This window comes from Onychostruthus taczanowskii, unplaced genomic scaffold, assembly GCF_017590055.1.
Source record: "Onychostruthus taczanowskii isolate IOZ18803 unplaced genomic scaffold, ASM1759005v1 scaffold35, whole genome shotgun sequence".
Taxonomy (NCBI): domain Eukaryota; kingdom Metazoa; phylum Chordata; class Aves; order Passeriformes; family Passeridae; genus Onychostruthus; species Onychostruthus taczanowskii.
In genome coordinates, this window is record NW_024500905.1 from 2,988,449 (window position 1) to 3,014,500 (window position 26,052).

The window sequence follows — 26,052 nt, forward strand, 5'->3', positions numbered from 1 at the left end:
GTACAGAGAAGAAAGGGAACATGATGGGCCCAAACAGCAGTGCTGTGAGGCACTGGTTGAGATGGTATTTTGTGTGATATTTCAGCAAGGAAGAGATATGAATCAAAAGCTCAATTCTCCAACCTAAACTTCTGCCAGATGAAAAACCAGAGTACCTCAAAGAAATTTTGGAGGCATTCAAAAATGCAAATGATGGTACAGGTGTCATACCATATAACTGGAAGGCCTAAAGGGCAAAATTAACTTGGAGTCAACTACCACCACTGCTCTTCTGCTAGCATCTAGAAATCAGCTACAGGGTGGAACCCTGACCAAATAGAGCAAATTTTCTAAAAATCTCCTTTTCAACAGTATCTCTAGAAGTGCTCTTTCCACAGCTTTATTCAAGGTATCTAATTCATACTTCTTTTACATGGAATACAACCCAGAAGATTTAATTTAAATTATTTATAGCCTATCAAAAGATGACAAGTGAAATATTTTTCTCCAAGTTTGGTGGTGTAAACTTGTATAGAATAATGAAAGAATGCATTATGATAATGAATGCAGGATTGTGTTCATGGTATCTTCCAGACAGATAAAGTCACCTTTCTCTAAAACCTCTCTCCTCATTATCAGCTGCAAGTGGGAAAAAGCTGGGAAGTGGTCTTTGGCATGCAGTGAACCAGCACTCAGCAGAGGGGCTGCCTTGAGCCAAGTGCTGTCTGCAGCCTTGTGTGACTGGACTCTGTGACTGACAGTCCCTTGCAGCTGTATTTCCACAGGAAAAGGAGGAGAAGAGAGCACAGGGCAATACCTCAGCAGTGTTTCCAGCCTATGAGCATGGTAATTATTTTGTGTGACATTTCATAGCATATGATTTCGAACCTATAAAAAGCATTTCAGATTGCCAAAAAAAGCCCCTACACATAGAGCTAGCACTTGGATTTGGTATGTAAAGGTTATACCAGGATTAGAGTAAGGAAGTTTTTATTTAACAAACTGAATGCCATCATTGCTTATTCACTTGTGGAACACTTAATTAACTGAAACACTTAAGCACAAAATAATGTTTTGGAGTACCACTTGTTGAATCAATGCTATGAAATCACTATCCACTTCTATTCAGAAAAGTTAGGGCTTTTTCTTTTTAACTGTATGTGTATATAGAATTGTAACCAGTTTTTAATATAGATACTTCTTGTCATTAAAAGATTCAGCCCATTACTAGCAGCTGGTGGTTCAGTTTTTCTCCATGATTCACCAAACACCCTTTCTGTAACACATTGGGGACTACAGATTTTTATGGGGCACAGCACATGTTCACAGCTCCCCACATGAAAGAACAGTCTAAATGCACATCCCTACTTTCTCCCTCAAGACCATACCTTGTCAACCATGAGGAAGTTTTCTATTTTTTCTCCATCATTACAAGCAACATCTCCAACTTCTCTAACAGCTTCAGGTAAAAGCTTCTTCACTTCCTGGGCTATTATTCCTGTTCAGGAGGTTACAGAAACTAATGTCAAGAAACACACTGGCATATCCATTGACCATTCTAAAAACTACAGCCAAAGCAGAAAAGATTATCTAGAATTTCTCTGGGGTAGGAAGATCCAGGATTTCAAGGATTTTTCTCCATTCCACAAGAAAAAAATGCCAGAAACCTTTAGAATTCTCATTTTTCTGCAGAAAGAACAAAATAGTCTGTAAGCACATACTTCATTCTCATTAAACTTCTGGAAAATAAACTTCCCATCTTTAAGAATTGAAACAGAAGTTGTAAAAGTACAAACAATACCTAATTTTGGCATTTTTATACAAGAGATACACAGCAAAGTGTGAAATTGCAGTAACCTAAATAATGAGGATGAAATAGCAGGATATTAAAAGACACTATGGCACAATATCAGTAGAGGTTAATGAAAAATGGGAACAGAGCTGACTTTATACCTGTTTCATGGGTATCTTTTATTCCCATAACAGATGCAAATTCAGGCTTGTAGTCATATTCCACCAGCCTCATTTGTGTTATTCTTCTCAACTGCTCATTTGTGTCGACCTAGTTGGAAAAATGCCAAGATTTACACATTGAAACATTAAGCATGGCATCTAGGACACCACTGAGAGAGCAACTAGCCTGACACAGTCATTTGGCCAATCATCACATACAAAAACACAGACAACTTTCCTGTTCCCCACTACCAGAGTGCTATTTGTATTTGCACTGCCAGCTCCCCTTCTGTTTGACAACTCCCAGCTTCCGCAGAGAGCCTTCTCCAAAGTCTGTAGGCGGTGGTTCTCAGGGCACAGCGGCACATCTGCCCTCTTTAAGCCAGCCTTTCAGCACAGCCAGGATACAGGAGCTGCTTCTCGCGTGGGAACAACGATCCCCCGCGCTGCAGCGTGAACAGCACCGCCCTGGAGGCTGCACGGGGCTCACCTCGCGGATGTTCTGTTTTGCTCGGCTGTCGGAGGGGTGCATGACCCTGCCCATCACTTTGGCGTTCCCGCAGACCACCAGCGCTTCGTCCGGCACGTCGGTGTTAATGCCCACGCGACCGTGGTAGGCTACGGTCTCCGGAGCACACCCTCGCTGCCACAGCACATCGCTGTCGTTCTCAAACTGCCCTGGGTTAGATGCCTGGAAGGAAATCGTTTGCTTGAAGATACAGTATAGCATAGATGCACTATTGTTCATTGTTGCGGTGCGATGTCATGGTTTGCCTCGGATACCCCGGGTTTCTCCCTGAAGATTCCTTCCCCAGGTGTGTCACTCACCTCTCCTTTCCCCACCCTGACTCCTGCTGAGTACTGCTTGTCAGTCCTGGATTTCCAGAAGGCTGTTGAGTGATTGGGCAGATTCAAAAGATGTCCTCCACCCCTGGGGGGCATTGGCCCATCCAGGTGTCCTTTGTCCCTGGAGACCTCCTCTCCCATACCTGGTTGGTGGTCCCCGTATTCCTTTCCTCCCCCTCTCCCCCGGGTAAAAGGGCAAGCAACCATGCAGTCGACAGTTCTGTTGGAGCTGTTGCTACATTCAGAGGCCTGTGGGCCAGAATAAGAACCCTGGATTGAAACCCTCCATCAGAACCCACTCCTTCCTTCACCATCGCCTTAAAGCTTCTCCAGCACAGGGAAGCCTGTGGAGCGACCCTCTAAGAGAGGCAGCTCATCCCAGCTCCACTGGAGCTCCGACACGCCTGGGCTTGCCCCAATGTGCCCAGCTGTGACTCACGGCCAGCCAAAGGTGTCTCTGGGGTGAAAAACCACAGCTGCTGCCATTTGGTTCAGCAGCAGGGCCCAGAGAAACCAAGGCTTGCCCCATTCAGCAATATTGGTAACTCCAATAGTTTATTCTATTAGAATAGTTTATTCTATTAAAAATACAGGGAAAATGAAAAGCCAGGTCTTAAATATTGAAATTGTGTTCAAGAACTTTTTAACACACTAACAGAAAAAAACAGAGTGGCGTTATTTCTAAGGGTTTCTGCTCACACTGCACTGGCCTTGTGCTTTTTTCCCTTGAATTCTACTTTATTAGCCCCTTAAGCTAAGTCGACAATGTCCAAAGCTTTCCAAATTTTAACTTTGACATTATACCACATAACTATTCTTTATCTACCATTAAATTTTAGCTGAGACTGGAAATCAGAAAATAGAAAGCAATGTAAACACATGTGATTCATAAAATCCTCTGTAATGTTTTAAATTAACTCATCTTGAAAATTTCATGTGAAGGAAACAGGGCCTTTTAAAGAACACCAATAAAAGAACAGAATGTGTATAACAAGAAAAGGCATTTTATTCCAATAGTTCATTTTGGGTTGTTTGTTGTTTTGGGTTTTTTTTTTAACTTTGTATTCAGGCCAAAACACAATCATGACAAAAAGAAGCCAGGCTTTCACAAGGCTCTGCCAGCTACAAGGCCTGGCACTGTGTACTCACCACTGTTTGTCACAATTAGAGCATGATCTGATAAGCCTGACAAGCCCCACTCAGCTGGTAGCTTTGCTGTGTTGGAGTGTCTAAATGGCCAGAAGATGAGCTGCTTTTCCTCACAGTGCATTTGTATGGCTTTGCCACTTTAAGGTAGCCAGTGGCTGATTTCCTTTACCCTGCCACTGAAGCCCTGTTAGACAGGTAGACAATTTCTTTTTTTCCTGTTGATATTTTCACTATTTCAGACCAGAGCTTCTTGATCTGACCTTTTTTTTCCTCTGTCTGAAATAGTGGCCAGATTTGAAAATTATCATTCCATAAATTCCTGTTAAAAAACTGTCTAACATGAATTAAAGGAGCCCTCTTCATCGAAATTTCAAAATAATCTAATATTAAAAATAGTTGGAAATGTAAATTTCTAAATCTTACATGAAAATATACATCTCATAAAGTAACAAGAATGAGACAATTGTGAGAATTCAACAGCTTTCCCAAATTATTAATGATGTGATATCTGTAACAATGTCAGATCCAGAAAAAGAAATTCAGATGAAAACAGGATTGTGGAAATTAATGGACAAATAAAGGAAAATAACTATATATGCAGGAATGATGCAAACACACTGCTTCAGCATCCAGCTGAAGCAAAAAAAAAACCACAGCAGCAGCCAGGATGATAAAACTTCTCAGCCATGCAGAAAACTGCTGAACTCCACACTCAGTTTTCAAGGTCTCTTCACAGCTCTGCCCAGAAAGGAGCTCCAGGCCATGATGCCCCCCAAAAACCGAACTATAACTACAGAAAGAGGGTTTATGGTACAAGAGGATGCTCAGATGAAAAATGAGCCAGGACTGAAACCATCTGAAAGCCCCCAACTTCCTTTGGAAACCCCTGAGCAACACCCCCCATGCTGGAGATTTGCCCTTTTGGTCTCCCCAAACCCAAATGCTAAACCACACCATAGTCACAAGCCTAGGCAGATATGGGCTGCCAGAAAGAATGCAAGCAGTAGCCTGCACAAAACAATGCCAGGACTAAAAGCTTTTGACAGCCCTTGACTTTTCTTTAGAAGCCTCTTCTCAGCTCCACTTAATACATCAGAGCTTTTGGTCTTGCTTGACTCCAGGCCAAAACGCTAAGCCTGTTCCTCTCCATAAGCCAAGGGCTAGGAAGAGTCCATGCAAACAAGAAGCAGCTCTTCAACTGACCCACATCAAAAGTTCAGTGCACTGCAATCTTCCAGAGGCCCTCTCCATCTTTTGCAGCCCCAGCACATCACCTTACATATTTCCCATCTTTCTAAGCCCTAAACTTAATATTCACCCTAGAAATAACTATAACTCCAGACTATGCCCAGCTCAAACATTAGCCACCACCTACCGATCACAAGAAAAAGGGGCCAGGACTGAAAGCTTTCAGCATCCTCCACCTTCCCTTGGCAGCCCCCTTGCAATCCCACTCCTTCTGGCACTCTGTGTTTTCCCTCTCTCCTAACCCCAATTCTCCTTAGCTCTTGTTACACTACAGATATTGTTTTTTTCTCTTTTCTGAGTCTAACAGTGGGCTAAAGCTGAGTACTGAAAGAAAAGCCTTCTGTGAACCAGGCAACTGAAAAGTAACAGTTGAGAGAAAAAGAGATTATTCTTCATTTTGTTGATATAAAACCTGTATTGCTGCTATCAAAATGAGAGGTGGGACACTCTGGAAACACACAGGAAAAGCAAAGTTATAGGCCTTAAACTTCCTAGAGCTGCTTGATCTTCTTTCCTTGCTTTTTTTTCCTTCTCATTCTCCTTGGAAACTGAAGACTCTAGCCAATGAAAGGTTTTACAAAATTCCTGGCAAGTGAAGTAAGTTGTTTCACTGCAAATGAAAAAAAGTCTGGAAAAATCAATATATTTTGTACTGGAATTAATAAAAAGCTTTCTTTTAAAATCCTTCTATAGTTCTACTTATAACATTTTTAATTTCTGATAATTAAAAGATGACATACTTATGCAACATGCAACTGTAGGTTTTTTTCTCAATCTTTTTGACTCAGTGGTAATTTTTATTCTCAAGAATCATGCCCCTCAATCTCCTGTGAATATCAAAACAGTAAATACTTTTACATGACAGTAATACAAACTTATACCTACCCTCACAATGATCTTTTCAGAGACATTTGCAGATAGTAAGTAGAACTGGTCCTGAGAGACAGCATACAGTCCAACCACCAGCATGAAGTATCTAATTTAAAATTGATTTAATCAAGACAATAATTGAAGTAATTCTTTCTCACAGAAAAGAAGTTTTAAATACAGCTGTTATTATTGATACTAAAAAGACAATGTTTTTAAGTGTATTTCTTACAATATAAAAGAAATAGTATTTCCTTCACTCTTAAGAAATATGCTTTTACAAGCTCCACAATCACTGCAAACTAGCAAAGAATACAATAATTTTTAGAAATTCAAGTAATGAAGCTTGAAAGATGAAAGGCTTTCCTGCCTCTGAAGAAAATGGTCATTATTTGGGATTTTTTCCTTCCTGATTTTGTCAGCCATTATTCTGGCTATGATTTCTTGAAACTATCTCTAACCATGAGGATGAAGTTTGGGGTGTTTTATTCTCATATCCTTCTGTGACTGCAGAGAAAGAGGCTTTCAAGAGCATATGAAGTATTACAGAATTTGGAAAAAACCACAGATTTGATAGCAGCAATTTTTCACAAACATTGTCTCCATTCTAAAGCAGACCTTCACTTTTCTACTTCTAACACACAGGCCAACTAGCTATGGCAATACCTCTGGTCAGGATTAGGTTTCCCCTTTTTTCTCATATTATTTGCTGTTGTTTCACTGAAATGCAGCCGTCCCAGTGTTACTTTAGTTGTCTGGTCCCCTGGCAGATCAACTCTAAAACAGAAAAGAAAACAAGATCAGGGAAGTTAATATTTGGAGATCAGAAGAATAAACATTGATTCTGCCAGTGAGTTAAAAGCTCAAGAATGGCAGAGCTCCAGAGAGATGCTGCATGCATGTTTCTAGCAGCGGCACTCCCCCTTAAAAAGCACTGTAAATGTATCTCATGCTCATATAGGGCAGGAACATTCTGACATTTTTTAAGATTGGAAATGCATCTGTCATACAGCTCTAAGCAGTGTAAAAGAGTGTTTTAGCTGAATATAAATATTTTGGATAGCCATACTTAACATGTGTAAACCTGTTGAAAATTTCTCTTAATGAAGTGTGACCAGGTGTGTGTGTATATATATATATATATACACACACATACACATATATATATATTAATATATATATCTATCATATATATAGTAATATATATTATATACGTTGTATATTATATATAATATTTTTATATATTTTCCTATAATATTTTATTTATATATATATATATATGTATTAGTACTGTGATTCTCTGTGTGCAACCACAATGAAATCTGGATAAAAATCAGAAAACTGGCTTAGAGCTACTGTAAGATTTCAATAAACATCTACTTTATATTTCAAACCAATCATACATATTGAAACAAAATGGAATAATTTTTCTCAAAAATCTTACTTTACAGGATGAAAAGTTTTTTTGCTTCGATCTGATTGAGACTGTTCAATAGCAATTGTTTCATTTGGAGCTTCCACCTATAAAATAAAAATAATTTTCAAAAATGACAAGAATATAAAATTTTTAAACACACAAAAATTGAAATAGACATTAATAGGTAAATTGTGCCTAAAACAGTGAAAATGCACTCATTTCTAATGGAATGACATGGAAATCAATGGAGGAACTGACTGCTGGATCAATTGATAATTGGCATCTAATCTGAAGGCCCAAGTCTTTCTGGAGATGTCATTTAAAAGGGAAAAAAAAAAAATAAAAAAGGACAGTAAGTGCATTAATTTACAAAAGCAAGAATGCTTTCTGAATCCAGACTGTTATTAGCTCATTCCATGCTCAAGCATGAGTGCAGATATTCAATGTGAGAACAGAACCTACGTAAGGTAGTTATATGCTCTTGGTCAAAAAATTTACTAAGAAAATAGTTCAATTATTTACCTCATTACATGGATAATTAAAAGTAATAATCTCAAAGAGGAGACACACTTGCCTTAATTCCATAAGCTTTCAAGTAAACCTTTTCTATTGGTTTCCTCCCCTGCTGAGTTTTGACATATTTTGGATGTCCAGTGATTCTAATATGAACTGTGATTTGGAAATGATTCTTCTTTTGGCACACAAAGGCATCATCTGCTGTTGAAAAATTAAATCCTTTATCTGTGACAATGTGATATCCTACAGCAGGTCTACAAAAACAAGGAGAAGGAATGGTAACCTTAAGTACTGACATACTTAAATGATATCTTGAGCTCCTTTTTTTTTTAAATGTGTTGCAAAAATCCACCTGATTTTCAGTGACAAACCTGGACTAAAAATACATCATTACAATCACCAGTTCTACAGTACTTTCTTCTTTGACTGTCAAAGGTGTAAAAATGAAAACACACATAAAATGTCCTCTAATTCTAGTCTGAAAACAAAATGTTTGGAAACCAGAGGTTGAGAGGCTTGCATAATCCTCGCTTACAAATCTGATATAAAGGAACTCTGTGCACCTAAGGGCACAAACCAACCTTTTAGTGTATTCAATCGTTCATTACAACAGTGCTACAAACCACAGTCTGCAGCCAGTGCTCCAGACAACAATGAGCTAATGAGCCAGCAAGACTCCCCACTTTGTTCACAAACTCCCACAGCAAGTGCTTCTGCAGAAGCAGTGGGATTCCAGGAAGGCTTTACTTAAGCTAAAAGAAAAGCTATCAATACCATCCCTCCAGCCTGACTTTAAGTTCTCCATCCCACTCTGAGCAAACTCTAAAGTAACTCTATTTTATTTCTTCAAAGGACAATTTGTCACCAAAGAGAAAGAGTATTGTGTGTCTATGATTCACAGGAAACAAGGAAAGGTATCAGAAGGTCTTTCTGCTAGAGACAGTGAACTCACCATCCCAGCAATGTTTCCAGTCCTCTGATTTAAGGATGGATAATTCTGAAATAACTACATGGCAAGGTTCTCTTATATAGACATTGGCTTTTCTTGTTAATGAAAGTTTGATAATGGTAATCTTGTACGATGCTACTAAGAACCTCTCATTAACACAATTACTGAAGATGGCTTTCCATTACTCTTCCATTATTATTTGAAAAAATCAAAATGTACAGACTTCATAGGAAATATACAGGCCTTATTATTGTTTTATAAATTATGAAGTCCCCTTTCAAACAACCTGGGACAGGAAATAAAGAGAAAACTACCTACTTCAAAATGACTAAGTCATGTGTTGCTTCATATTTAAAATTATAATGAAGATCCTACCATCTCCTCAAACCATCATTATTAAATAAGTAAAACTTAATCAGTTTTTTCCTACAATGAGTATATTTATATATATATATATATAGGAAATTAGTATACTTCATAGTAGGGAAAGGAGTAGTTTTTAATATTTAGGTGTCAGCAAGGTCATTAGCTGGTATTGTTAAAGCAATTTCAGACTATTTTCCTACACACAGGCAAGCAGCTTGAGAAGCAAAGTTACAAACGTCCACATCTCCAAGCAGCAGGGTTTGGAACAATGGCTCCCAAAGAGCAATTTCATATTATAACTTTCTGAGTATGTAATTTATAGTAAATAAGAGCAAACATATATTTTGTTCTTAGTCCACAAAGAATGGTGAGTCATACCAAGCGGTACAGCAAAATTTGCAATAACTTTTAGGTTGCAATAGATATCCCTGTTACACAAGCATCCCTACTAGAAATATGCTTCAAATTCCTCTTGCGATTCAGAATTTGGACAGAGCACCACCAATATCAGACAAAGACCAAGAATGTGCCAAGCAGACACAATGAAGGGCAGAATAAATACTACAGTAACCTTTTCTAATGAATCTACCTCAACTAACAGCATTTTTGCTGTGAAAATGAAACAACTAAGACGTTCAAGTACTGTATGAATAAAATTGAAAATAACAATTAACCTGAGAAATACCCCTCAAATGGGTGCAGCAATTTGAAGGCATGGGATCAATCCATGCAATGGATTGCAATGAGAAGCATGTGAGTGTTTTGAGGCCAACAGAATACAGGATCCCTACTCAGAAAATCTGTGCAATGTGCTGTATTTACAGTGCATCTTGGAACAACAGCACAGCCACTGACCTCACTTAAAAGTAATACTGACTTCCTCTGCAAATAACACCTCAGTCTCCTCCCACAGTAATGGCAACACAGAGTGTATTGGGATACTTTATTGCTAATCATCACATAATCTTTGTTCACAAAGTAATGTGTCTGGAACCTTAATTTTAGGTGTATGGGAAGCAACAAGTAAGTGGGTAGTGGCAGGAGAGCAATCTCCCACCATCAGCACACAGCTCTCATGTAGTCATTGACTGAAATTGCTGCCAGGATTTGGGAGCCTTCTTTTAGAGTGAATAGTCCTATCACAAATTCAGCTAGAGGTTTCTGGGTCCAGCCAGCTCCCAAGGAGTGTAAAGGTCTGCTCTCTTGTCATGTCAATCAATATCTGAGGAGAAGGATTGTGTGGGGCACAGCAAGATGTGCAATGCCCTTATCTCCTGTGTGCAAACAGGGAACATCAATGTCCAGCAATGACACTGATAGACACCCAGATCCCATGAGACATTTTGACAGGTTGGGTGAGAGGAGCATTAAAATTTACTGTGCTATGCAAGTCCCGTGCAGACAGTGACAAACTTTTTGCACCAATCCTGAACAACTAACCAGATGCTGTAGAAAAGGGTTCATTTGTTAAAAGGGTTCATATGCTAAATATTAGAATGATTCAATTAAAATCAGGGACATAGCGTGAATTTGGAATGATCTTTTCCAGATCATGTGCCAAAAAAAAAAAAAAAAAAAAAAGTATTTACAGTTTGATTAACACAGCAAAAATCTAAATCTTTGACTGAACAGCTGCATGTCACCCACATATCTATAATTATTAAGACTTGAGTTATATGAGCCCAGAAGTAATACTGGTAACTTCTAATGTTTTCCTTTAATATTTCAGACCACTAGAGGAAAAAGTGTTGCATGCTTCATAATTACTTGCCCCAATGCATTTGACAAAATAAACAAAATTTACCAGGTATCTTAACTCACTTTTCTTTTGCTCCTAAATCCCTGAAGGGAAATCAGAAAACCTGGCATTAATTTCAAACAGTGTTTCAAGTTCAATTTATCTGATACACCTGCAAGTTAATATTTCATCATGCCTGTTATACTTCCTTCTCTGTTCTTATTTCCAATAAGAACACGTGATGCCAAATGTATCATTTATTCCTACAAAACTACAACAGATAAAAAAGAGAAAAAAAAAAAAAAACCAAAACAGAAGAAACCATTGTTTTTTCAAGTGCAAACATCAGTGCTTACAATTTTTCATAATTAGAGTCAAATAAGCTGTTCCACTGAGAAGTTTGATATGGTTGCCATGTAAGAGCATGACAGCATTTTTCCAAAGCTGCATTCTGTCCATCACTGTCATATTCTTGCACTTCAGCAGCACAGTCCTTTACAATTGCTGTAGAGAGATAGTGACAATTCAGTTACTTCTTTTGGGACTAGCAAAAAATCCTGCATAGACACTTTTACAAATATATTTACATAAATGCACATACATATAAATCATAAATGTATTGCATATATATTTAAATGTGATTAACCTTTGCAGTTATTCCACAAGATTGTGTTACATTCTCTTGCTCTAGAAAATAAATTTTTCAGCTTTCCTGATTTGCAAAACAAATGTTTGATTGACATGACAAGTAGTACTTTCTATTTTTTATTCTCTCTCAAAAGGATGAATAGTTTCCTTCGGGGGAGGGGGGGAAGAGAAGGAAAGCTAAGAATTCTACTGTACATCTGCAACATTGCAAGAAGCAATTAAGCAAAATAATTGCATTTGTTTCCCATTCCCTCTACCAGAAGTTTGAATTGAAGAATATACTACAGGAGGCACAGTTTTCCAATAGCAAACCCATTCACCACTACATCTGGTCAATCTCCTTCTGCTTTCTGCCTATACATTAGAGAATTCTTTGACAGACAGGGTCAACCTCAATTCTCTGAGATATTATACATTTTATGAAGACAGAGGAGAATGTGATAAGAGAGACAGATAAATAGAGTGCCGTAAGGATAAGAGAAAATCTGTCATTGAGCATATAACTAAGATCCACAGCCAGCGACAGCACAGTAAAACAGCCTTCAGAGTCACTTCAGGCCCAAGCTTCATTTGCAAGCGCCCACATCTGACATACAGCAGAGGATGGATGGATGGATGGATGGATGGATGGATGGATGGATGGATAGATAGATAGATAGATAGATAGATAGATAGATAGATAGAAAAACGCCACAGTAAAGAAATTCACACATCACTTCTAAATTATCCCCGTGCCATTTTCACCCATGTCTGTTCTTTTTCCAATGCATGTGTCAGTGAGATGTTATTAAGAATGACACCTAAAAGAAAGCTTGTTTCAAAGCTATATCTTTCAGTATTAAAAACAGCAAGAGCAATTTCAGATATAGAAGTGTCTGCTTGTCTTCTCTTTTCAGCAGTGGTTGACTTAGAGGACTAGTCACAACCAAGAAACACTGAATTAACAAAAGATATCAAAGAAAAAGCAACTTACTAAATCCAGTTGATATTCATTAAACATGTTATAAAAGATTGATTTAATCCTGACAAATAACTTCCTCTGAAGAAATAACAAGCCACTCAGCTTTTTCACAAACAGACATGGGTAAAATTCCTCAGGTAAACCAGCCATTACAAACTGTTCATTCAGAGAGAGCCCCACACTTCACAGAAGCTGATTCATTTCTGTACGTGCCTAATAAGGTTTTTTGTATCAATTGGTATGAGTTGTTTTGTATTTTTATCTTGATAAAACAATGAACCAAAGCAATATGGGGAAGGTGGGAAAGAACATACAGCTTTTACCAAGCTTGCTTATGCATACACTTTGTAGAAAATGAAACATGGAGTGGAGGAGATAATGGGAAGTGGTAATCCCTTTATTCATCCACCCAACTAATTCCATATTCAGCTGACCCAAAATTGTTTCTTTGCCCAGTCAAGTTAGTGCCAAGCAAAGTAAGCAAAATATATTACCATTTCTGTAGTGGAGGTTCACATATGGAAAAGGGCAGAATATTCTATCCAGAACAGCCTCAGGAAATAGGAACCTCTAATGCTCTTTTCTCTTTGCCAAATAGAAATAAATCCTGTTTTTTCAAAAAGGTAAACTGGGTAGTGGAGTACAGACCACTAATGCCATTACCTTGTCTGAGCCAGGAGGAGCTGTGCTCCTCTAGTATTTACTTGTCTGTGGCATAAAACACTAAATTTCCTCCTCACACACACGCTCACCTTGTCTGGAATCCTGAGACTGGACTGGAGAATCAATCCCATCTCCTAGTAATTGGGACAGCTTCCTTTTTTTGCTTGATGCTGCAGAAATACTTTTGTAAAAATACATGTTGCATTACTCCTTTATAAGTTTAAACATAGATATTACAGAATCATAGCAAAAGAACACCCAGGTGTCTCTTGTCTCATTTTAACTGCACTGCCATCCAAATTCTGATTTGCTGAGGGAGGAGACTCAGCACTGAGTTGGTGGGTTTTTAAAACTGAATTATCTGATTTTTTCCTTCCAAAACTTCTTTTTTTTTTTTTATTTCACATGAATAAAGAAGTTGATTCCATTTAAAAATTTCTACAGTGCATAATTGGCACGGGTTTAGTTACCTGACATTTGCCTTAAAAATCACAGCTTTTATCTTGAATAATTTTACTATTTACCAGTTAATGTTAAAATACCAGAACATTTTAAATAATTGAGCATCCAGAACACATTGGTGGGTTAATATGGCAGATAGTATACAATTACTGCTTCACTTGCTTACATAGATATGACAATTCCTTTTCTCTTATGGTATTTGCTAGAACACTTACAAGATCCTCATGCACAAATCTCTAAAACAGGTATTGCAAAACACCTCAATATTTTTATAATCCAGTTATGAAAAACCTGTTGATTTCTCATTAGCCTTCTATTGTTTTAAAAATTTAAATGCGCTACTACTTGCAATCTAAACCTCGATTAAGGTATTTTAAAGAACGCTCAACCACAAGTGTCTCAAAAATGTCTAAACACTGCCATCCTGTGGAAAATCCTACACCCACAGGGATTTACAACCAGTCTTAAACCAGTTCTACTGGCTTTGCATGTCTCACCCTTTGCATAAAAGCTTTATCATTTACCCGGACATCTGAGATGCATTAGGCTGGAAGTATGAATAATTAAAACCAAAACAGCTGGAGGATGTCGAATGATTCCATGGAGTCACAGCATTTTCTGTCTTCAGGCAGCAGCCCTGGGAGGTGGTGCAAGGGTACCCCATGGCACTGGGGTCAGGGTAAGTCTCCATGAACCTGCAGGGAAGCTTGCTCGGTGCCCCAACTGATGGGCACGGGAGCGGAGGCTGCAGCCCACCGGGCCACACAGCACCACACCATGGGGCTGAGAGAAATAAAAAAAGAACATAAGAACAAGGAAGAGGAGCTGGAGATACTCCTACAGGCTTGGGAGAGGCCAAATTCATGTCACCTACTTTGTAGCTGTGGTGGGGAACACGGTTCTGAGCCAGAGTCTGGTGGGGAGTCTGGCAACTGGCTTTGCCTGGGGATGAAAAAGAGATTTTAATTTCTTCTGGAACAAGACACAGAGGACAACAACAACGAATGCTGAAAGCAACTGGAGGGAGATCACCAGGCCACTGACAAGGGTCTTCAGGAAGCATTGCTCACCGTATTTGCTGCCCCTTCTCACAGGAGCAATGTCCCCTACACTTCATCAGACCACCCCCTGCCTCTCTGCCATGAAGAAGACCCAATCCCCATCCTTTCTCACCGAAATCCCCCTTCACAACCTGCTCACTTCAATCCTCCTTCCCATGAGTGGTTCTTCAGTTATCTCCAGGCACACCAGTGACTCTCGACATATGGTGCTCACAAGGGACTTAAGCCCCATTCTCTCTAAACTAATGGTTAAAGATCTGTGGCATCTTCATCTCTCTTAAGGAAGAGAAAATCCTATGCCATTTTGCTGCCATTCAAAGGAGCTACAGAGGCTTCCTCTGTTACATTAGGAATAGATGGAGGTTCAAGAAATGGATTCTCAATCCTTTCCTATGAATTGTCAGCTCAAACACTGCTCTGAAGCCTGATCTGAAACACAAGTCTTAAGGTGCATATTAGGCTAAAAATGCTGCAGCAGAGGAAGGATGACAGAAATCTAATGAGACACACCTCCTGTACCAAAGCTGAGTGTTCTCTCAGAAGCTGAATAAAATAAAATTCCTTAAAGAGACATCCTCATATGTATAAAAGGCATGTTCACACACACAGAGCAAATACTTTCAAGCATCAATGGAAATTTTTCACTCTATTGTTTCCCTGGCAGGTTTTATATTTCTGAGTTTGGATAGCATTAAAGAGAGCAGTTTCATTTTTGGTTACTGCCTTTTACTTTTGACATGTGCTTGTGTATTTCTTAATGGTATTGCTACTGGTCTTCTAACATGTTACATCCACAACCCTGCATTTTGGGTTAGCTTCAACCACACAGCTCCTCTTTAAAAATCAATTTTAAAATCCCACATTAGAATATTCTTTAATTTAATTCAAAATAGATTCTCTGATGCTTTTAAATACCATGACTATAACACTCTAAACGTTGTTTTCAACTTTGAATACTTAGTAAATATTTCATTTTCATTTTTTTTCCTGTGAGATATTTGATCCATATATTTGATTCATATATACTGAATGCCAATTGTACTTTGTAAAATTTTAAAAGATACATCTATAAAAGTCTAAAACTTCCCTTCTGCACATTCAGTTCATATTCTCACTTCAAATATTGCCTTGGTACTTGGTTTCTGCTTTAATGTAATTATTTCACTAAAATAGAAAGACAGACACTTTCTAGGAGAAAGTATTTATGAAGTAAAGAGGTAGTAGGGATATATCTCCAAGTTAGAATTTCACTGAAACTGATACTGTGCTTTTTGAAGGAAAAGAAAATAATCTGTAGTTTAAATGATTCTACATTACAAACAGCATATCAATAACATGCCTACTCAGCAAAGGACATGGCAACTTTTTTCTCCTTTCACTGATAATGTGGAAGGTATTACTGTGGGAAAGGATGAGGAAATCACATGGTGCTTCACATGTAATGCAAGAGAAGAATAAATGTAATGCTGATGACCATTCTGATGCAAGATCATCTTTAATGGAAATTTCAAGGTACACGCAAGACCTTGGTGGTAATAGCACCCTGTTCATTGCACATGATATTATGGAGTTCTGCATTTTGCATGTGTATTTGGAGGCTTTTAATATTTTTTTCCTTTGAAGTATTTTGACATGTTCCTTTATGAGATTCTATTCTGTTTACGCACAAATTTTCTGCACTACAGACAAATGCTTAATAATTTGACCTGTACAGATCTAATGATTCAGTAAATGTTCTTAATGCCATAAATAACAAAACAGAACTCTAATATTACTGTAAAATCCTGCTCAGCCTCCAAAACTTAATAGTTTTGGTTTTCTTGCATGTAAGTACTTTGTAGCACTATAACATATAACTTACTTAAGCTACATAATAGCATATATATACACGTTTACATTTTGGTGATACTTTATGTATAAAAGCAAAATAATATTTTTAAGTTGTCCTACAGGAGTTCAATAATCTCATTAACCTACAACACGGTTAGTCACTCTAAAAATAAAGTCTATGGATATTTACATACAACCTTCTCTTCATTCTTCTTTACTTTAATAGTGTGGGCAAAGAGAATTAATTCATTATTCATGACTTAGAGCAGTTAGGAGCCTATTTGGCCCACCTTAAATAAACATGTGCTGCTGGATCTATCTAGAATGAAAACTTCCATGCTTAATTATTTTTAAAACATCCCTTCTTGCTCTGCTTCTTGGCAAGTGTGAGTATCACGCTATTAATAATATTTTGCCTTGAACAACAATCATCTGACAGTTGTCTAGATGAAAGATTTGGTGTTTAAGTCTTTGACAGGTCTGTACCACATAATTTTCCACCCCTGACCATAAGCCTTTGCACTATGTATCCTTTGATAGTTTTAAAGTTAGTCTCAAAAGACACTGATGGACAGTTTCTGTTCTAACTAAGTATTAGGGTGAAAACAGTAGCTCTGCTTCCTTCAAACTGGGGGACTTCTGTTATTCTCTCAATGTATTATACAGTAGTCTCATTTTTATCACTTTTTCTGTACATAAACAGTAAATTAGCACTTACAGGAACGTTAAAGTAACAGCTCTGCATTTAATGTCACAATTAGCTCGACAGTTGTGAATCAACTCAGACATTATTATCACTCATTCCATTGAATAAGAAAACTACCATATTTCCATTACTGGCTATAGTTAATTTTGTCTAAGTCCTCCTATGCAGCTTCAAGAAACAATGCCAAGAGAGCCACAATCCTCTTGAAACTCAGATTTTATCATGGCATAGATAAATTGTTTTTATCTACTAATAAAACAATTCAAGAGCTGCAGCTAAGGAGAGGAAGTAAATGTTGCTATAATACTTACAAAGTTCCAAACTCTATGTCACTACTAATGAATTCTTCCAACAGGCTTGTATCCACCATGGGATTTTCCAAGGCTCCATGTACATCTTGCCCTAAGGTTAAAAGTAAAAAATACAGAAATTCACAGGGAATTGTCAGTGTTTCAGAATAAGTGATGCTGCCAATTTTCCTACACAAAGGAAAACCAAATCTGCCCTGTCTCATGTGTAACAAAAGGGTTATGCTTCTGGTTTAGTCACTCTGGGAAAAAGGATGATGAGAAATGCAGAGTAATTAACAATGTGCAGGGGCACTGCAGATGACAGTGCAGCACTGGGCAAACACCACTGAATGCATTAAGGCTTTGGGGAATTACTACAGCAGGAAGATAAAGGACCACAGTCTGCAACTGAGAAAAAGGGTTTTGACGATAGTTTCCAACTCCTTTACATTGAGGTCTTAACAGTTTTTTGGGTTGAAGATCAGATATTGTCTTACACAGATCCACTTGGTGCATTAGTACTTGCAAGTACTGCAATGAATTTCTGATCTAAAACTCCATTTAAAAATCCACCATCTGAGTTTAAATAAAGTCCAAATAAAGCCTTAAAAATATTTGGTGGTTTCCTTTTATTCTGCCTAAAAAAACAGCCCACTAACATGTTAAATGTATTGGCGAATAGAAAAGTTCAGTACTTTGCCCTGTGTTGCTTAGTAACTGAAGGTTATAAACAGGTTTTATGATTATGAAGTTTCCGGAATTCATGACAACTTTTGTAGAAAGTCAACGGGCACTCATTGAAAAACCCAGCCAAGTAGTCTTACTCTGCAGGCTCCCCACCTCTGCAGCAAGCCTTCCATAAACACAGGTGTGGCCAGTCAGAATGCAAACAAGATAAGGACCTCGACATTCCTGCTTGAGCTGCAAGTGCTTCTGTCCCACTTCACACACGATAAAAGGGACCAGCCCACACAGCCGGAGATGTGAGGCTCAGCCCCAGAGTCTGACGCCAGCCATGTCCCCCCCAGCTCAGCAGCAGTGGGTGAGAACACAAAAGGTTAATCTCCGCCTCTGAGTCAAGGAGTAGTCACTGCTTTTGGCGCACTTGCTGTCTTCTCACTCTACTACCTTGCACAGGACACTTACCCTAATGTATCTTCAGCTCCTTCTCTGATGTCTTTGTCTGATACTGTTCCTTCTTGATCCAGTGTTCAGAAAGGACATTCATGCAAGCAGAACCTAAAAGTCCACTACCTTGCACAGGATTCCCTCAATACATAAATCCACATTGCTAATAAACATTTCCCAAATTGCTTTGTGGTCATAGATTAATCTAGGTATTGTTTACTTGTTGGTGCTGTAGGCTTAATTTTGACTGCCGTTCACGGGGGAATAGCAACTTGGAGGTGTTCTACTGATAGATCCTCACATCTCAATTTATTGACATTGTAAACAAAACTGTCCCATGCACACCAGAGAACAGATTCAATAGGTGCAGCCCACCAGCTTATCTCAGCAAAACTGGAACACACAAATTCTCAAAGCAGCAGCAGATCGCTTTGCAAAACCAGTTAGAGAGTGCAAAAGAGCCTGGGTTTCCTTAGCAGCCTTCCTGAAACCTGTTTGATTCTCATCCTTTCATTCTTCATGTCTGAAGGTAAGGTCCCCCTACCTTGAATTAGAAACCTTTCTCCTTTTTACTAATGTAGTCCACAGGAAAATTATTCTCTTCTCTACTTCTTCTTTTACCCCACCTGTTCTTCCTGTTCAAGCCACCAAACCCACATGAAGAATTATATACTTTCATTAATAACTTGAGGCCAGAGGTCAAATATAAAATGTTTTCCTGTACCATACAACCAAGAATCCATTATTTTGACCAAGATCAGAGACAGGCTCTTTGGAATCAAATACAGCTCTAAATCAAACATGGACAAGGCCTTTCAAGTGGACATCCCAGAGTTCAGAGATTAGCTCTGTTGCTAAGTGACAAAACCAGAAATGTCTATCATTTCTGTTTAATCTCTCCACTTTGCATGAACAGCTAAATGGTGAGAAGGAGAATGAAAGAATAAGCAGTGCTGGGAGAGGAAGGAAGTACACCAGGAAGACAGGCCACCGCTAATGAATGTTTGTGACGCAGGTGCACGGAAGAGTGGGCACATTTTGCTGCCCTGCAGATCTCTGTTAATGTACTTTCCAGGTCAGTGCCGTCACGTGCTGGTACTAGCATCTGTTTCAGCAGAGGATGATCTGTTGGATCATACGCAAATTTATTTGAAATGGTGGCATCCATTTCACAGATATTTGATCACAATAAGTACTTAACAGATACGGGCACCAAGCAAGACAGTCCCTCACCTGGATGTTACATGCTTGTGAGAGCAGAGAACTAACTGTGTGTATGTGGCAGGACAAGCCCTGCGGTAAGGCCTCTGTGAAGCACAGAACCATGTGCCTGGCTAAGAGCTGCTGGAGGATATGTGGAGTCAGCAGCCTCAATCATTAGCTTGGCTCTGCTTGCAGTTCACAGTTTATGGTGCAATGTGCCCAGACGTCTCTGGAAGAGTCTACACTGAGTGACACATTCAACTTTGGTGTCACTGTGCAGAGGACTACCAGCTACCCAACCAACAGATGAAGATCAAAGGACAAGCCAGAGCCATGACAGGGGTTCACACACAAATGTTTGCAGAACACACACTGCAGTCACAGGCTGCATATGATTATATATTTTTCTCATTTCTTCTTAAGCGTGATACTTCTGTTTGTCCCCAAGTCTAAAATCTGTCAGTACTACCACTGTCTTCTGTTTCCTGTCCATTCTCACCTAGCCTGTCCCTAATACCCAGCCACAGGCCCCCAAGGAGAACTGAACTCCAGTCTATTAATTTGGCAGTTACTCTTTGGCAGACATCCCCTTCTTTCCTCTAGGCATGAGGCTGTCATCACCTGGCTCCTCAGCTTGACTCTATGGTCCTGTGACCAAGTCTCAATCCCTAAAAAACCTACCTTGATCAATTCTCTGAACACTTTCATGTAGCCTTACGTATAACTGCATTTAATTCAGCTGCCTCTTTTTCAGTGGTATCTAAATGGCAAGTGAACGATGGGGGACAGAGAAATAGTATTGACTAAAAATCAATACTAAACTAGTAATTTGCTGATATTAGAAGAGGATGCCAGGAAGCTCCCAGCCAAGTCCAGTTTTCTGTAGTAAGATCAGTGTTAAAACATCAGCTACTTTACAGAGGAAACATTCCTTATATACAGCTCAAGGTTTAAAAACAGCACAGAGAACATGGTCAGTGTTCAGTAATACTTTCTTGCTGAACAGACAAATTCACGTTTACTACAAAGCCTTGCAACTTGAGGGATAATGTTTCTGCTTGAGAAGTAATAACTGATTTCCACCTAAAGACAATTTACCATGAAAATAAGTATGTTTTTTTACAAAAAGAGGCTTCAGCACTTTATGAGCTCCACTATACAGGCTCAATGGTCCAGCTGAACCTCACTGACTTGCACTAAGATAAGAATTACTTATGGGGCTTATACTTATAGGCCCTTCTTTCATGGTAATGGACTCCAAGACTGGTTGCCATTTGAATTGTGTAGAAAAGTTCAGCTCATTCCAATTTGGACAGACCTGCAGGAACAGATCTGCTGTCATTGACACAAGCTGCAGAGTACAGGGTTATAAGTACAAACCAGCTGCAGCCAGCCAGAAGGTATCTCAACCTAGGTTATTCAACTTCAGGAAGACCTGTTACTACAAATTGTAAGGAGCCAATCTGTGTTAAGATAGGCTTTTTCCCCGCAAAGTAACATTTTCTACAGAAACAATCTTATCATCAATATTTTGTATTTTCCATTTCATCTTTTATTCCCGTTTCAAACTCTCATCCTTAAAATGCTGTGTGGCACCTCTGAGGTTTAAGTGTTTTGTATTTTAAGGGCACGTCCCCTCAGTGGCTTCATTACTTCCCACAAACTCTAATCTATGTTCCATGTTACCCATGCAGAAGTATGATTATACAGAGAGGTGATGATTCCACTAAGGAAGAGATTTCTTTAGATCACAGACAAAACACATTTCAGACATCTCAAAGTACCTTACAACAGAAAAGACCAAGTTCAACAGTGCAACTAGGATGACCTTCTACCTAATCTCTCTCATTGATAACATCAGCAAGAACAGATTGTTCTGCCACACACAGGTGGAAGAGCTAATCGGGAGCTCTGACCTTACCTTGACAAATAGGAACTTACAGACTCTAAAATGCAGAATGTTTTAATTATAAATACTCATTTCAACACAAATAATAGGGAAAAAATCTGCATCAAAGATGAAATCTCTAATGTGCAAGTGAAATGAAACAGAAAAAAAATGGAACTTCCCGGCAACACTAGAAAAAGCCATTTACTTGAAGGAGAAAAAGCCATGGTCAAATCCCAGAGTCATATCTAATCTAAAAGGTCTGTCAACTATTCAAAGAACTGATTGCCAGGAATACACACATTATATCAGTTTCCTTGAGAAAATAATCCTGTTTCAGATTGTCCCCTCTCAATACTGCAGATACCATTTCGTCTTACCAGTGAGCGTCAAAACAAATATGGACTGTAAGGAGCTAAAGCACAAGGCAGAGGGGACTCTTTTTGTTCAGGAATATCAAATAATTTTACCAAGCAGATCTATAGATTCATTAACTGCCAGCTGATGCATTTGTAAGCCAAAACTGAACCACTGAGGAACCACTCAGTAGCACCATTCTCCACGTGATATCACAAGATCCAGTTTTTCATAGCCTTGAAAAACAATGTTTTAAGCAATGTCATTGCTATGACTAATCACAGAGACCACCAAATAAACACTAGCAATTTACAACTCTTGCTTCATGAGGTTTTGCCTCATTGAAGTGTTACAAAGCCAGCCCACAAGCTCTAGTGCTATGCTGCAGAGATGCCACTACTTAAAACTGGCTCTGTGTTCAGTAAATACAACCTCAGCTTGAAAAGAGGGCTAACCACCTTTTTACTTCAGCTTGTTCCCTTTGCAGACTTACCTATGGTTTATAAAAGCAAGAGAGCCTACTCCATGCTGAATGAATGATTGGCCCTTGCAGCCTTGACACATATCCCTGTCCAGATAATGAAATTCAGCCATCAAACAGCATCACTGCATGCTGTATGGCCTGAGCAGACCTTTGTCACATTCTAACGGAACACAGCTGAACAACACATTATGGAAGGGACATGACATCCCAAGATGTTTCATTTGTCCTGTGATTAAAAGGAATCAACAGGGCTTCTTTATCCTCACACTGGCATACACTACCTTCTAAAAGACCTTCTAAAAAGACCTTCTAAAAAGAGTTGCAGTAATAATTATATAATTAAAAATAGCAATCCTCATTAAAGTGTTCACACAGCTAAAATCCCTGCCACACCTTCTACCATCAAAGTATCACTGTCACAAAGTCAACAGAATCTAACCTATACTCCCCTAGAAAGTCATGTTTTCCAAGAGGATTCCTAAAAAATGTGCTTTTTTGTAATATTTGTATTCAACACTATTTTGATATTTATCAGCTGTGCAATGTAGCTGTGGGGAGAAAAAAAAAAAAAAAAAAAAAAAAAAAAATTAAAAAAAAAAAAAAAAGCCTGATAAAACCAAGCATTATGTTGCTGAAAGCAAAGCCAAAAAATTTGTTAGCCTTTCAACTCCATGACATAAAATGAACTTAAAGCAACATGGTATGAATTTCCTACCATCTATAAACAATACATTTGCTTTAGCAGCCCTATATTGTAGCTCACCAATTTAAATTTCTTGGCTTAAATGTATTTCCTTGATCAATTTTTTAATGTCTTAGCTTGAAATTAAAATTTAAAATTTACAGTTGCCACATCTCACCCAGGCCAACAGAGGGGCAGGGAAAAGAGTAACACAGAAAGCAAATCACAAGAGTGATTTTCCCAAGTAGGTAACTTAGTTGTTTCCCAAGTTACTTTGAGATCAGTGAATACCTGCTTTTGAAAACAAGTACAACAAAAGCAGCTTAGAACAGAACAGCTTACATATTAAAAACAAAAAGCAAAGTGCAAACTGGAGGAAGGGAGAGAAAAAAATAGAAAAAGAATACAAAAGTAAAAAGCCTTTGAACACATTACCAGAAAGTCTAAAAATGCAATTTTATTATAGAATCTATTAGGAAGTAAATTGTGTAGTAAGAGAAAATTATGAAACTAATTGGACCAGCTTGAATAGAAAATGTCTTGGAGAAAAAGGCAGGACAGATGACCCCAGCTAAAAGACAAAAACATCCAAGTTTAACTCCTCAGAAGGATCCTGAGGATACTGACACAATTAACGTTTCACCAGTTACAATCAGGCCATTTCAGGATCTCTAACCACATGAAAATCACTAAGCTTTCAGAAGTGTTATACTGCAATGAGTCCTCAGTCACTTCCCAGTTTTTCTTCAAGGCAATTACCTTGCTCATACTGCAGGCTTTGCTGGGTGCGCCTTCCCTTTGGTATTCTGGCCAGAGCACAAAGAAAAAGGCACTGCAGCACATCTGTACTATTTGTAATCATCCTGGTACTGATTTCCACAATAACTTAGTGTAAACACAGCTTTGAGCTTCAGAGCATTTTTTCTTCCTCCTTTCTTCCTCAGTTACTCCCAAACAATTACTGGTTTTGCTGACACTAAAAATTGTTAAGGCTTCTCCTGAAACTAGTCTTACCTTCAAAGAACTGCTGCAAGGCCTCATTTTCTCCCACCACATCCATGAAAAGCCAGCAGAAGTGTTTTGCTTTCCTACTACTTGAAGAGCTCCCACTGGGACAAATGCAGTCTCCTCCAGATGATTATGAACACGCCAAGGAATACATCATGATTTTGTCAGAGATTTCAATGACTTTGTCCCAGCTGATTTTATTCCTCTGTAACTAGTGTCAGGATTATACTTAGGCTTTATGTAAAGGACTTCACCTACACATAAAGGAGAATCTAACAAGGCTTTGGAGGCAAGAGATGTGGGTTCTAACCAGTCAATAAGTCTAATGTTCTCGTTTTAAGGACCTTTGGTCCCAGTACTAATTACACATGCGCAAAAAATGCATCAATAAAAATTACTTATCTTGTCTTTGTACTTTCACACAGGTCATGTAATTAGTACTACCAATGAAAGCAATAGTAATCAAAAATGCAAGAGCAAAGCCATCACCGATAGGGAAGTAGAACTTCTATGTTGTTACTATTGTTAACACAACTAAATCACACATTAGCCTGTTTGTCTAAAGTAACATTGGAAAACATATGGGAAAGCAGAACATGGAACAAAGCTCTTTTAAGGGTAGCAGCAAACTCTACTACACTTTCTCTTAGTTCATCTTTAAACACTGAAAACTGCCCATTCTGTCACCACTAAGCAAACAGGAGAGAAATATCAAGTGTTTGAGTAGACATCACAAAAAGGCATTTGGTTATGAACAAAAGTTCCAATGAAGTCTGACATTAAGACATTTTTGGAAATAATTATATTCACTAGACAAGTAGTTGTTGTCCAATTTTTACAAGCCCCAGGCACTCACAGTGACATGGGTTTCTCACAATAAACACCTCACATGAAAAATACAGAAAAGAATTTTGGATTAGGGACATGAAGACAGAAGCCAGCATTTACAAGATGCTGATGCAATTGAGTCAGTCATTACTACTGAGATGAACTACATGGGGTAGACCTTTGCACAAAAAAATCACCTCAGCATAATAAATTTCAGATACTACCATGTATAGAAAGGACCCTTTGCTCTGCTTAAATGAGTGACAGGGTTTTGTTTTAAAGGATACTAAATCAGAACAGCACCAGCTACTGGCTAACATTTGCCTACTGTTAGCTAATCATGGAAACAGTTCTATCTCATTATCTAAACTAAGGATTAACAAGCATTTAGGAAGCATTTATGAGCCCAACATAAAAGACTAATATCAATAAACACAGCTTGTTTTCCAAGACCGAGTAAAGCCAGACTTCCTTAGCATTATTGAATGGATAAACAATCCTTTAACAATTGCTGGTAGAACTATTCCAGGTTTCTACAACAGCAAGTAGTATCCAGTGAAGGGAGTATTTCCTCAGTACTAAATTGCCCAGGTTGGACCTACATACTCCATACTAATAATAACTAGGTTCAGTTGTTTGTTTTACCTTAGCATGGAAATGTCTGGTCAGAGCCAACACTCGCCAAGTGTTTTCACATATACACAAGCAACACAAGCATGGTATTAAATTTCACTGCCCATGCTATCGACTCTTATGAAAACGGAGAACACTGCAGCAAGACAATGACAAATAGTGTTGGTTTTGTTCAACATCAAAGAGATCCAC

The 26,052-nt window shown here is 38.5% G+C and overlaps 1 protein-coding gene across 1 annotated transcript in view; it reads right to left on the bottom strand.

The window, feature by feature from the left end:
• Positions 1 to 24,451, bottom strand: part of MYRFL (myelin regulatory factor like) — a 40,227-nt gene extending 15,776 nt beyond the window's left edge. The window contains exons 1-13 of the mRNA XM_041411217.1: positions 24,406 to 24,451; positions 17,671 to 17,761; positions 14,637 to 14,704; positions 14,287 to 14,545; positions 13,390 to 13,481; positions 11,385 to 11,532; positions 8,034 to 8,229; positions 7,487 to 7,563; positions 6,709 to 6,819; positions 6,061 to 6,151; positions 2,423 to 2,623; positions 1,933 to 2,041; positions 1,368 to 1,477 (exon numbers count right to left, since the gene is read on the bottom strand). Of these exons, the coding sequence (XP_041267151.1) occupies positions 1,368 to 1,477; positions 1,933 to 2,041; positions 2,423 to 2,623; positions 6,061 to 6,151; positions 6,709 to 6,819; positions 7,487 to 7,563; positions 8,034 to 8,229; positions 11,385 to 11,532; positions 13,390 to 13,481; positions 14,287 to 14,545; positions 14,637 to 14,704; positions 17,671 to 17,761; positions 24,406 to 24,451 (1,599 nt within the window). The remainder of the gene's footprint in view (positions 1 to 1,367; positions 1,478 to 1,932; positions 2,042 to 2,422; positions 2,624 to 6,060; positions 6,152 to 6,708; positions 6,820 to 7,486; positions 7,564 to 8,033; positions 8,230 to 11,384; positions 11,533 to 13,389; positions 13,482 to 14,286; positions 14,546 to 14,636; positions 14,705 to 17,670; positions 17,762 to 24,405) is intronic.
• Positions 24,452 to 26,052: the final 1,601 nt, after the last annotated feature.